Raw genomic sequence first — 14,373 nt, forward strand, 5'->3', positions numbered from 1 at the left:
AGAAGAAATGTCCCAAAAAGAGCAAAAAAGTAAAAAATCAGAAAATTACCTTAAAATTAGAAAAGTAAATACAGAACAAAAGAAATGACTTGAAAAATGCCTGAAAATAATATTAATTCTACAAAATATTTTTTAAAAATATAAAATAAAAATATATAATAAAAATTAATTATATAATCAATGCAATTTATTGAACACTCTTGCCAAGTTGCTTAGTCCCTTTTTTCCCATGATTTCAAAAGAAAAACAAAGAAAAAAGAAAAACAAAAAAAAAGAGAAAAGAAAACACCACATTGCTGCGGGTTAGAAGGATTAATTGTGAAAGGCATCTGACTGAAGCACAAGTAAAATGATGCTTATCCAGATTTCGAAAGGTTAATGCTGGTAGGTAGTTTTCTGGAACATATAAATATATATATCCCTGTATTATCATCAGTGACATCAGTCAAGCAGCCAAACAATACATTAGTAGAACACACACATCAATGTATGGCTGGGATATTAAATCTACACTACCAAAATTACTATTACCTATAATTCGACCCTCTTCTGTAATTGTGGTGATTAGTCTTTAATGTGAAACAGTAACCATGCGGGAGTGAAAACTAGGCTACATGAGCACAATTCGTGGCTGTGTTGTGGTGTGCACGAGGCTGCTGTCTCATTCATTTTGCTCAGAGATCCAGCAGATCCTCAGATCCTCCTGCACACACTCAGCACAGTGCTGCGTTGTTTTTGTCCGGAGCTGAGCAGTCAGTGAGTGTCGGAGGTCCGTCGGTTTACCGGCTTTGTGACTGTGAGTCCTCACTCTGCACACCCTAAAAATATCCCTCACCAAGTGCGCAGATCAAAGGGGGCAGCAACACGGCCACGAATCCCGCCCCGGCATCCACCCAAAGCCTGCCAGAGGAGGAGCAAACACCGAGAGCAAAGGACCCGCGGCATGCAGGAGAGAGAGAGAGAGAGGGAGAGAGAGAAAGCTCTGGTTTCACAGACGCGCACTGACGGCTGATCTGCAGCTCATAGTGGGACTCAGCGCCCAGAGGAGAAACGGCGCAGGAGACACAAGGAGCGGAGCACAGAGGAGTCATGATCATCACTGACTGATGAGGACTGAAGACATTATGTCTCCTGCTCTGACAGGAATGTAGTTGCTTATTTGGCGACACTTTGTAGAAGATATAGACTCGTGCAGAACTTTTTAGACCCCTGTTAGAGGGTCCACCGCTGCAGCTTGCTGATCCATAAAGAGGAATTCCCTTGAGATACAAGAAAAAAATGAACGAGGATCAGAAGTGGGGGGTCGCCGGTAAACCGGCTGAAGAGAGGAGGACAGAAGCTTCCAAACAGCCGCTGTGGAGGGACTGGGATTTGTCCGGCGTCACGCTTTGCATCGTGCTGTCCGTGGTGTGTCTTGGAGTTTGCATTGTGGTTTTCGTGCGGACCTCGGAGTTCCAGTCCCGAATAGTGAGTCTGGAACAGCAGCAGCGGGACGCACAGCTCTCCGCGTGGATGCTGTCTGTGGAGCAGGTGGAGCCCGTTATCCTGAGCCGGCTGGAGCGGATCCTGGAGGAGGTGAGCGCTCCGTACAAACTCTGCCCACACGTTTTAAAAAAACTGCAATGTGACATCTTATAAGAAGAGCTGTTTGTCATCATGTTGCCTTTCAGTACAGCTTCATTCCACTAGTGATCTGTACAACTCCTTCATTACTAATTACCCATCAGACACTTCAAGCTGTTAGCCAGATCACCTTCATCTGCCCATTAATTTGAAAAGATAAAAACTAAACACTTGAAAACACAATTATTTCAAACGGCCCTATTTGATGAAGTAAATGAATCTGAAGAGTTACCCTCTCCTGAGAAAATCCCCGACTCATGACCCCTGTAATGCTGTCAGCAACTATAGGACATTGGTTTATTCTGGGGGCCTGAAATATATCCAGTTCGAACTAATGATACTTTCAGGAATTCTTATTCAGTTTTTAAGTCTTTTTAAGACTGTTAATATGCTTGTGATTTAACCCTCTGAAACCTGAGCAAATTTGTTTGATTTCTGCCAAAGAAAGACAAATGGCAAGGAGACAACGAGCAACTTAACAAGTCATGGCCCAAAAATTAGCAAAAAACAAAGTAAAAAAATACGCTTTTATGGCTTCTACACAATCTGTAAAGCATTTGTTTATCTGTCATTAACCATTAATAAGCTATTTTTAACAACTTATAAACACTAAATTAAAGCTGCCTTATTAGGAAGTGTTTACAAAAGAGTAAACACCAACCAAAATATTTTTTGTAAACAAGAAACCAAAAACTTGTTACTTGTTGTCTTATTAATCGATATTCATGATATTATACACACGCACACACACACATATATATATATATATATATATATATATATAAAGCATTCACTTCTAAAGCCTTTAAAAAGAGTGTGCCTCATTGGATGGACATAGAAGGGTGTCTTTAGCCAGATGTGATTTTGTGATCTTTTTTCAGCTGTGATGTTGCACTTGTCTGAGTTGGACCACTTCCATCAAGCCCAACATGTGTTTTATACCTCATGTGTGCATCTTCACTGAGACAACGTGTGAGGAGCCCTCTCTGGCCTTTCACACTTGTTGCTGTTAAAGTGCCACTCTGTGCTGCCCTTTCACTGACCACTTCCACAGCTACACTAACAAGCTCTCCCACACTGATTGAAGTCAGGCAGGGACTCTGTTTTGCCTTCCTCCGTTTGCTTTAGCCTAACTTTGATCCCCCCCTCCTCCATGCTGACTGCTGTCACTGGGGCCGGGATTCTACACGCTGCAGGAGGGGAGAGAGCGCAGGCTGCCTCCTGTTGGGGAACATGGCAGTACTGCACTCCACACATGTTAGCCTGAGTCGGAACATTATAAGAGCAAACAAAAATGAAAAAAATCTTTCTGTATGTCAGAGGATATGGAGAGTGTGTGATTTAATAATTTAAGCACTGCAACAATGAATTGATAAAATCAATTATAATAATTTACCAAATGTGTTGGCAACAAATAAAATTATCGATTTATTGTGTTGTGCGATTATGACGTCACCTGCTGTGACGCGGGACTATTCACGTCACATGCAGGCGGGAGAAGCTGGTGTTTTGAAGAGGCATGGTGGAGGCAGAGAGGACGTTTTGTACGAGAACTTAAGAAGTTTAGGAGCACTTCATGTTATGCAAAACAAGGAAGTGTGTTAGCTACAAAATATGCAAAAGTGACACGGCAGGGGAGATCGACGGTTATGACGCAGCATCTAAAACGAAAGCGAAAGTGAGGAGGAGGAGAGCTTTATGGCAGGGAAGTCTCCACAAAAAAAAAACATGTATGTTCAATTTTAAAATAAGCAAACGTAACGGTATGTTGTAAAACCAGTTCTATCTGCCCAACACTTTTGTGCAATGGTTCCATGTAGCTTGGCTGCCAGTAGAGCCAGACCGATAATGGATTTTTGAGAGCAATACCAATAACCATTTTGAAGTGGAAATGTCAGATGACCAATATGCCGCCCGATATAGTGAATTTTTGACTGGAATGAAAATAGATAATTTCTATGTGGATTGTGCACTGATTTTGATTTTTATTTAACAATTTGCTTATTGAACATTACACACAAACAAAAATAAAGAACAAATGTAAATAAAATTATCATCAGTACTGTATGTGTTCAGCATCAGTCTTCGCTGACCATTCAAATAAAGAATACAAAAATAAAATACACGTCAGCACTGTATGGTCTCTGCTGACCATTTAAATAAAGAATAAATACAACAATATAAATAGCTAAATAGACATCAGTACTGTTCAGTATCAGTCAGTGTCAATTGCTGACTATTTCTAAACCTCCCAAGCATTGATTTCTGCATTATATGGGCTGTAAAAAAAGTTTTTTTTATTGGCGCATATCGGAAAAAATATATGCCTATGTCGATAAGCTCCGATATGTCTGTGAAAGGCTAATATCAGCCAATAATATCTGTCGACCATGAGCACAGACTTTGGTTTTGGTCCATCACAGCTTTAGATGTGTTAGTCGATGTATTTTCCACTTTGGACAGAGCCAGGCTAGCTGGCACCCCCTGCTTTCACTCTTTATGCTAAGCTAGGCTAATCACATCCCAACTCCAACACTGCTCCTCACACACATACATGAGACCATTACCAATCATCAGATCTCAATTAACTGTTCCTGAACACTGCTTTTGCTGTAAAATAAGGATAGAAATATGTTTCCCTAGAACATGAATTTGAATCAACCGTTTCAAATTTGAATGCTGAACTGAATATTTGCATGGAAAATCTGAATCTTGGTACCATAATGTGAAATTTAATGTATTAATTCAATTTCAACAAACTTGAAGCTGAAGGTTATATTGTGAAATTATCTCTTTGACATCTGAAAAAAATGGTTTGATTTCTTTCAAAAACATTGGAAGAAGGCAATTAGCAACTTCATAAGGCATGGCGCAAAAATCAGCAAGAAAGTAGTAAAAGGTTACAAGAGAATCACCTGAAAAATTTAATTAAATTCAAAAAAGAAAGAAAAAAACATAAATAAATATGACTCAAAAAGTGCTTAAATTACTATTATTATTAAATGTATACTTTTTTTTCTGGAATATAACTTTAAGTATGACATTACAGTAATTCTAAGTATATTTTTAGGACAGTTTTTAATATTTCTTCTACCCCCACATCCCCAGCCCACCCCACTCTTTTTGTGTTCACTAGTTTTATGGTTGTTTTCTTGTTACCTTTTACCAATATCTTGAAATTTGGGGGACATTTCCTGCCAAGCTGGCTCTTGCCTTTTTCCCCATGTTTTAGCAAAGAAATAAACCCCATGTGCTTAGGTTTCAAAGGGTTAAAAAGCTTGTGAAAGGTGTCTGAACACAGCCCAAAAAAACGAAAAAAAGTGATGTTAATCCAGGTTTAGAGTTAGTTGCTTTGAAAGTGTATTTGGTTCTCATAGAGACGTCATCACTCAGTTCTTTTACCTGTGTGAGGGCAGCAACAGGAAGCGTGGTGATCTGGTATGGCGGTCTGGGATCAGCCCCCCAGCAATGGGGTTTGTGTAGGCTGAATTCACCTTGCTGCACCTGCTAAATGAAGGTCTGTGTCCAGAGCTCTCCTCCCAGCAAAGCCTCCTGTGGCAGAGAGTGAGGCGGAGGGAAAACCCCAGTGCTGGGAGACTGATTAGATTGGACTCCCAGCAAACTTTCTGTTGCTGCTGTTACACAGGTTACACAGAGTGCCACTGCAGCCCACTGTGACTGGCAGAGGGGTTTACACTGACTCAGATTGATTTCCGGTCTGTTGTTTCTGCCACTGTCTTTGTTTTGTACCTCCGAAAGTGAAAAGGAGCAGAGCTCTGTGATTCTGCATTTGATTGCTCTTCCACAGTGATGCATGTGTCAGTAAACTGAAATGAAATTGCAAGAACTAAATATAAATGATTGGAACTTAGTTTGTAGTGAAACATGTTTCTGCTCATGTTCCCAGCTGAAAGCCAAGCCATCTATGAGTGAACAAATGTGTCTGGATATATCCTGATAGTTATTAAAAGTGAAAAGCAGTACGGTTGTACTTTTTTGTATATGATCACACAGAGAGCACACTGAGGCTGATGGGTCACAGTTCTGTCTAGTCAAAGGTGCTTGTGATCCAGTCCTGTGAGTGTCTGGCTCTGGAGCTCCTCCATGGGGCCCAGTGAGGAGGATCTCTGTGTGTTCAACTCCAGATGGGCCTGGGGAAATGCAGCCTGCCTCTTTGTTTAGCTCGCTGTGTATAAATAGTCATTATTAATGGGACACAAGCACAGATGTGTCCTTTTGTAGAGAGAGAAGTCTGTAGTACTTTTACCCTACACTATCCAGAGTTTCCCTCCCTGTCTCCTTCAGTGAGGACCAGTTTCTTCTGGTATGGAAAAAGTGCCTTGCAGCAACAGCAGGCTTGGTCCTTCTTATTGTTCCAGACAAACTGGATGACAGCACAGTCTGGATTTTTGTTTCCCCATCATATTATGAATTATTAATATCATTTAAAACAAACTATTGAATACACATCAGTGAAGCACACTGTTGCACTGGGTGACATCTTTCTTCATTACCATCTACACACACACTGTAGTTTATTTTGACTCAGTTCTGCATACATCTCCCTGCTGCTACATATGCTCACTATGCACCAAATGTGAATTAATCCACCGCTGAAAATAGTCCCCAATAATGCATTATTTCCTCCTGTTGGAGGAAATAATGCAAACTCCATCTGTTTTAGGAGATCAGAGCTTGACTGTAAGGTTGGCACTGGCCTCCCTTGGTGCCCCTTTAAAGCTGTGCATGTTTATATGTGTTGCCAGGTGTAGTTTTACATTTTGGACAGAGCCAGGCTGTCTGCTGCCCTCAGCTTCCTGTCCAAGTGTAAGCTAGGCTGATCATTCCCTGCTTCTACCTCTGTGATCAATCCACACACATGTATTGATATGTCATATGTTGACTCTGATAGCAAACTTTAGTATATTTTCTTTTAAATGTGTGTTTGAGTCTCTGTGTCATTCTGTGTCCCCTCTCTAAATTCGGAGGATTTTGTGGGCTGCAGCACAGGCAATGCACTTCATAGGTTCTGTTTTTTTTCTCTGTAGCAGTTTTGACTCGCCAGGTGGATTATTAATCTGTCAATGCATTCAGAGCTGATCAAATCAGATCTGATCAGTTAAATGGAGAGGAGCAGCTGCTGCGAGTGTATGCACACTTTTAGACTCAGCAGAATGAAGAGTTGAGTTTTAGTTTTAAAAGGATAGTTTGGGCTTGTTGTATGAGATACGTTTCTATAGTCTGTATATTACATATGGCAGGCGGCACGCTCCCGGTTTGCAGAAACAGTACGCTCACCCCAAAGCTCAGCAGCACCCTGCTGTATAGAGGGGGATATCAAAATATATTTTAAACACTTTTAAAAAAACCTACTTAAAAAAAAAAAAAATCAATATCAGTGTACATGGACGCTGCATTGACACAGAAGATCCCGATAAGCCGTGTGTGTGTGTGTGTGTGTGTGCGTGACTTTTTGTATGCTTGAAAGAGTTACTTCATTAGTGTGTGTGTTTTGAATGGGGATGAATAAATAAATGTTATCTGTTAACTTTTATTGGTTAAGGGAAATTGTGATTTGCCCCGAGGGGCAAGTGAGAAATTTTTTTTTATAGCTATCAATACATGTAGAAAAGTAATCCTATTCCCTGCAAGTGTCTAAATGTCCCACTGACAATACGCACACACTGTATTACAAATAGTGTCCTGAGCAGGTGTACACATTGACCTAAAGCACAGGTTACCATGAACCTTATGAGGCATGCAGCTCAACTGTTGAATGCTCCCCCTGCTGGAGGCTGCTGGTACTACTACTGTTGATGTTAGATTTTGCATTTTACAGATAAAACATGAGCAAACACAATCGCAGTGTACTGTAACTGCTGCAATTGACAGTGACCACTATGACCATAACCTTTTATGAAACATGAAAGTGCTCATCTATCAGAATTTGAATAATCTACGTGTGAGGCCATAAAATGTTAATACTCAATCTCATTTGCTGACCGTACACAATATTCCACCTGTGGCACTAACTGCAGATTAGTGATAAGTATGACACATTATATTACATACATACATAACATTCATGGTGGTGTGCTTTAGCCTCTTGTGGTCAAAATGAGTATTACAAAAAGAAACACTTAGAGAAATTAGCCTTATTTTCCTTGTGAAAAAAATGTTGGAACCGAGTGCAAAAAAAAAATTCTCACCAAAAAACTCTCACAATTTTAATTTTTCTTGCAATTTTTTTTTTCTTGCAGTTTTTTTCACTCTATTTCACACATGAAAAAAAATATTTTTGAACTTAGAAAATGGGTCACTAGAAAAAAAAACATTCTCACTTGCCCCTCAGGGCTTCCTTGGATTTGTGATAATGGGCTTTATAAATAGAAATTTAGTTGACTGGAGTTGCTGTCATGGTTTGTAGGATAATGTGTAATGTTAATGTATAGTGACAAGTGTCACAATTTCAGACAGCATTAAAATATGATTCTAAATTAGTAGTTAGTAACATCCCTTGTATAGACTCAAACAGAAGTATCCCTCTTCAGTTTAATTTATCATTGCCTAATAACAGTGTACCACTTGCCACCTACATTTCAAATTCTACATAAAAGCTAAAGTTTACATTTCCAAAATTAAATCAGTGTCAAAAGTTTAGAGTAGGCTAACATGACACTAACAGTATTAGACATTTTGTATACTTAACACTTTTGAGAAAAAAAAACATCCTTTTTATGTTATGTCCAATGTTCCATTATTGGTAAAAATGAGAATTTTTATTTGATTGGGTTTTATTACATTTTTGATCCAGTTAAGTGCAAATTTTGTTTCAATTTTATTCCTTATTACATGTTCAGGAAATTATTACATCATTTGGTGCCACAACCTCCACAGTGCTCAGGTGATGCAGGGCCTTGATGGTAGTGACCAGGTGCCAGACTGTAAGCAGCAGGCACACAAGAGAATTAGCTCTGAAATAATCCTCACAATATAAATGGCAAAACCTCAAGCCAGAGTCAGTCATGACTTGGCTTTACCCTCACTTTAACAGGAGAGTGTGTTTACAAACAGAAACCTACAATCCTGTGAGAGTAAACCATTAACCTGTAACACTCCTGAAAACAGCTCTGACCTACCCCTCCCTCTGGAGTTGTCTTGCCCCAAACTTCCCTTTCACATTTCCAATGAACCACAGAGCAGTCTCTACAGACCTGGAGCAGCCTGCTGCACACTAAATGCAGAGGCCTGATGGGAGCCGGAGGCCACTTTGTGAGGTGGAGAGACGTGAGAAATATTGGTCCCCCCCTGCCCCGGTTTCCTCACTCTGCTCCCCACATTGCTGTTACTCAGTACACTGTAGGGTCTACGCAAACATTCACACAACACAAACACAAATACAGGCAAATATACATTCTCTATTGACCCCATTCTCTAGAAATTTAGTTTGTAAGATACCAAACTGCTTTTTAATGATGTTGTTGTTGTAGCAATGTTAACACTGCCCGATTCATGTTCAGAGACATTTCTCTCAGGTAAAGGAACACTCCATTCATGTACTGCATAGGCCTCAGAAGGAGGTGGCTGAGGAGGATGGCAAACATGCAAGGACCTTGACTTCAGCAAAATAGATAATAAAAAATCCTAATTTGTTTGGCATTACGTTACCCTCAAAAACAATTTACTTTCACTTTTTTTTTCTGAGTGTGTATGTGTGTGTGTGTATGCGTGCGTAAATACAAATGACCCATGTGCTAATCAGTAAGGCTAATGCAAACAGAATACTCAAGTAGAAGTGCCCGAGCCACATCTGCATTTAGTCAGAGCACAGTTTTAATTTAATAGTAAGTCTCATTGTTACAAATGTTGGTGTGATTTGGTATTCTTTTTCTTTTTTACTTCTTGTACAAAACTAGAAATTTGTGGAGAGTGTTGATGTGCTTATATGTGCAGCTCTGACCGCTAAAGTTGAACTGAATCTCCACTCTACTTTATTTATGTTAGTTTGGAGAATGTGTCTCCCTGTTGCCTGGGGTTGGACCATGAGAGCTCTGGCCGCACAGCTCCCTGGATTAGTCTTCCTAAAGAGTTCTCCAGTTGTGAGTGGGGTCTGCCAGGATCAACCAAATAAATTCCTGGAAGTATTCATGAATAACATAAGAGAGAGCGCAGTCCTACAATTGATTCCGCATGAGATATTCAATGATGAGAGAACTGAACCTCGGAATCCTTGGATATTCTGAGGCAGTTATAGATTATACTAAAGGAATGAAGTACTCGTGGAAGGCCTCTATGACTTCCTTTTTTTTAGTTGTCTTATCTATATTTCTGTTCCTCTTTATACCTTAACGTTCAACATGCTTCAAACACCAAATGCTTGTTGGATACCCACAACCCCCCTGCAAACTTTTCAGAGCAGACAATCTGACTGTCACGCCCACATGAGCAGTCATTGGCCAGGTTCCAGAAGGTATGAAAGTCAGCAGGGTTTGAAATTATCATGCTAAATGCTTTCACAGTCTATATTTTTCACCCTACTCTATAATGGCAGGCTTTAGACCTGCTCAGACAATACTTTTTATACCTTTTCCCATCTACAAGAAAAGCAGCTGAGCAAATGTTGCACATTTTCCTTCAATGAGCCCTGGTTGGATCCATGGCTGATTGTTCGAGGGGGAGGGGGACTGAGTTGGCAGGCACGAGGAGTCACGAGGAGTCACAAGTTGGTTTTGAAAAACAGGATCTTTTAACCAAAAATGAAACAAATAAATCACTGGATTTGCAAATAACAAAGTCTTGGGTCCATAAAGGACAGAAGTTAAACAGAAGCTAACTCAGACTATGCTAACTCAACATAAACTGAAGAGACTGAACTGACCTAACAAACATAAAATCTGACTCCACAAACTCCCTCTTCTTCTTTAGCTTTTCATGGCAGCTTACATTCAAAATAGTACATTACCACCAACTAGTGGATTTAAAAATTTCCCTTCTTACTATAAAAATAATAAAAAGCCCTTCCCACCCATCTCCTACTCTGCTATAAATTTTCTTTTTTTTTTTAAGATGTTTGAGAGAGCCTCAAAGCTTCTCTTGAGTGCTACTGCACACCTTCTCCACAAACTCCCACAACACTCACAAATCACTTGCTACATCTATAATTTTCTAAATTTTGTCAGATTTCCTTTAAACTCCCAGCAGTACAGTTAATTATTAATTGTGTTGCCGCTAAGGCTGAAATCTTCACCTTATTCTTACAAAATCGAAAAACCTGGTGCTTCCTCAGTAATTTGACCTCCTTAGCTTTTTGTCCCACACAGCACCATGTCCTCAAACCTGCTTCTTCACGCTTCTTCAGTTTTTTCTTCTATCTAGCCCTGATTAGTTCTGTCTTCCGAACTGTCTCTGGACAATGTCTATGGCTTACCATGCTGCTTGATGCCATTTGCAAAGAAGATGCTCTGGTTCCTTGTCAAAGTCTCCCTTACATTAATTCTCTCCACATTTACCGCATGAGGTAAAATCACTCATATACACAAACTGACTGTCCAAATTTCTAACAAACCAAACCAAATAAATTCCTGGAATTATTCATGAAAAACATAACGTAGGTTAAGGGGAATGTGTGCAGAGAGAACACAGTCTTACATTTGATTCCACACGAGATACTCAATGATTAAAGAATTGAACCTTTGAATCCTCAGTTATTTTGAGGCAGTTATAGATTATTCTGAAGGAATGAAGTACTCATGGAAGGCCTGTATGACATACCTGTATTTTTATTTGTTTTATCTATATTCAGTTCCTCTTTATGCCCTGTGGTCCAAAAAAAAAACTCTCCAGCATATTGAGACCTACAAACTTTACATTAGTTATTTCATCAAACCTCTTCATTCTGAAGCTGTCTGTCACCCCTTTACTCTCTTTAAATCTCTATGCATCCACTCTGTTTAAGACTTCATCAACTACCCCTTTTATTCAAGCTGTCTTGCTTTAAGAGTGGGTACATTTCCATCCCACCCCCCCCCAAATCAACATTCCCACTTCTTTGGGACACTGAGGTCACAGGCTGTACCCAGAATACTTCAGTGGTGCTCAGGATGACAGTGCCTTCATAACATCCCCTTCAGCACCTGTTGCAGGCCTCTAAACAGTCCGGCTGGCATTCCTTTGCAAGTAACCACCTCCAATGGGACCGACTGCTATGCTTCAGAGAATGTACTTGGATGCTGTTCTGTTCTGTTCAGGGTCAGATCACACACAGGGTTTTGTTTATCTAATGTGCTCAACTGCCACACTTTGATATCTGGACTAAGGTGTTGGCAGGCCTTGTGCTCAACAATTAAACATTCGTTGACAATAGAGTTCATGGTTTACATTTTCAGAGGAGTCTTTTCTAAACAAATCGTGTAAAGATGTCAGTTACAATGAGAGTGTTTGCAGCTCAGTTATAAAAATATTTTTCAGCTGCCTTTTTCTCTGCCTGTTCCTGGTGATGGTTTTTAAGTCAAACCAAAACTCTACAGGACTCTGACTACTTCAGCTATGTGGCATCTTGTGTGCATGTAAGCATAGTTATACCAAATAGAAAATACAATCTCAAGTCAAGGTCCTCTTACAATATTGTTCTGGAGCTTTCATCCACATTCTAGGGTTGTCATCAGCATGTTTTAACTGGATTTCCTGTCCACACTGGCTTAGAATCTGAGTTTAAAAGTTCACTCCCAACTAGATCTGGGTAGTTTAAGCTGAAATTTGTACCACAGAATTTTTGAAAATTCTGATGGTTTCATGGTATATCACAGTATTTTTCTCTGCTTTTAAATTTATAGAGGCTTATTCTTCTGTCAGTAGTTCAAACATCGTTCTTTTAAATCCATGATTCCATTAGACTTTTGATTTTAGGATCATTAATTGATTTTAAATTTTATCTTCTGAGTTGTCGTTGCTGAACTGCTTGCTATTGTTGGACAAGTGTGACTATCTCGATCTGGTACCTCTCCGGTTTCTGTGGTCTCTTTCTTCATCCTCCATCTCTATTTTCTGATCTTGAATGTTTTGTAGCGACAGAGCTTCTCCCAGACCGACTGTCATGCTAACTGATTAGCTAGTGAATTGTACCCAGCATGCCGTTCAACAGAGTAATTTTTTCCCCCTGTAATGGGGGAAAAAAACGAAGAAACCTCAGGAAGAGCGGCAAAGGATGATGAGGGATCCCTCTTCCAGGACGGACAGACGTACAAAAGATGTCTTAAATAACAAATGAAATACAATCGCGGCAAAGGGGAAAGAGAAAGACAGAGGAGAGGAGAGGGGGAGAGAGGGGGGAAGAGGGGGAGAGAGGCACAGTAATAATGGAAACAGATGCATGTCATATAAAAGATTATTAAATGCACTCTATGATGATATTGTGGGTGTTGATAAGAGTCTCATGTGTATATTGAAAGGGAGGTGTCCAAAGGCATGATCACGGCATTGGTGCAACCAGGACCAAGACCACAATCAGGGCAAGCAGGGGGTACAGTATCAGTGCAGCCACAGCACGAGCACAAGCAAAGGCAGGGTCACAGCGTCAGCACAGCTATTACCACGATCAGGCACAGCCAAGGTTGCAGCCAGGATCCGGGAAAACTAGGAAACAAGGGAACAGGAATGCTGCGGAGAGGCAACGGGATTAGCGTAGTGCTCCGTAATCATGAGCCCCAGGTAGTGACAGTCCCACATGGCTATCACAGATGCAAGGCTAAGCTAAACTACTGAGGCTAAGCTAAGCTAACAAATGGCTATCACAGATACAAGGCTAAGCAAAGCAGTAAGCGTAATGCAGTAAACAGACATGCGTGCTTTTCAGATGGCGGGAGTAAGAGAAGGAAAAGGAGCTCAGCGTATTATAGAAAGTCCCCCAACAGATTAAACCTATGTCAGCCTAACTATGGGCTGGTCCAGGCAGCCTGAGCCAGCCCTAATAATAAGCTTTATCAAAGAGGAAGGTCTTAAGTCCACCCTTAAAAGTGGAAAGGGTGTCTGCCTCCCTGACCGAAACTGGAAGATGGTTCCATAAGAGAGGAGCATGGTAGCTGAAGTATCTGGTTCCTATCCTACTTTTGGAGACTTTGGGAACCACAAGTAACCCTGCATTTTCAGGGGGCAGTGATCTTGAGGCATAGGATGGTACCTGGCCATTCAGAGCTTTGTAAGTAAGGAGGAGGATTTTAAATTCAATCCTGGGCTTTAACATAGCTGATCAGTTTGATCTGGTTTCATAGATGGATATATTTGCATATTGTCAGCATAACAATGGAAATTTATAGAGTGTTTTCTAATAATGTTGCCTAGAGGAAGCATATATAAGGGAAAAAGAATTAGTCCTTTCCTCCCGTCACCCTGGGACCTTAGATCATCATGTTTGTTTGTTTTTGGACGTGGAAATGTTGTTTTATTGCACAACTTCCATAACAATGTCCCCTACACTACAGTGAAAACACCAAATGATGGACAATCTCATCAATGGTGGGGAAAGTGTTAAAAAAAAGAAAAAGAAACAATGGGGGAAGCCCTGCTGCTGACTGCAATGACATGCTTTGGACTGATCTAGCAGGTGCAGCAGTTTGACATCACGCGCAGCATAATGCAGTGTATGTAATACTGGCAGAGTGAAACCATGGCAAAACGGGCAAAATCAAAGCAATTTATGGTTATTATTATCGGTTCTTTGTATTGGCCAAAAATTTTATTATTGGCATTATCGGT

General features: G+C 40.3%; 1 protein-coding gene across 18 annotated transcripts in view; it reads left to right on the forward strand.

Moving 5' to 3' along the window:
* Positions 1-989: 989 nt before the first annotated feature.
* The window catches only part of col13a1 (collagen, type XIII, alpha 1), a 155,309-nt gene continuing 141,925 nt past the window's right edge, over positions 990-14,373 (forward strand). For all 18 annotated transcript variants that reach the window (XM_042501749.1, XM_042501757.1, XM_042501752.1 and 15 more), the window contains exon 1: positions 990-1,575. In XM_042501749.1, the coding sequence (XP_042357683.1) occupies positions 1,279-1,575 (297 nt within the window). In that variant the 5' untranslated portion in view covers positions 990-1,278. The remainder of the gene's footprint in view (positions 1,576-14,373) is intronic.

The sequence above is a fragment of the Plectropomus leopardus genome, chromosome 15 (assembly GCF_008729295.1).
Source record: "Plectropomus leopardus isolate mb chromosome 15, YSFRI_Pleo_2.0, whole genome shotgun sequence".
Taxonomy (NCBI): domain Eukaryota; kingdom Metazoa; phylum Chordata; class Actinopteri; order Perciformes; family Serranidae; genus Plectropomus; species Plectropomus leopardus.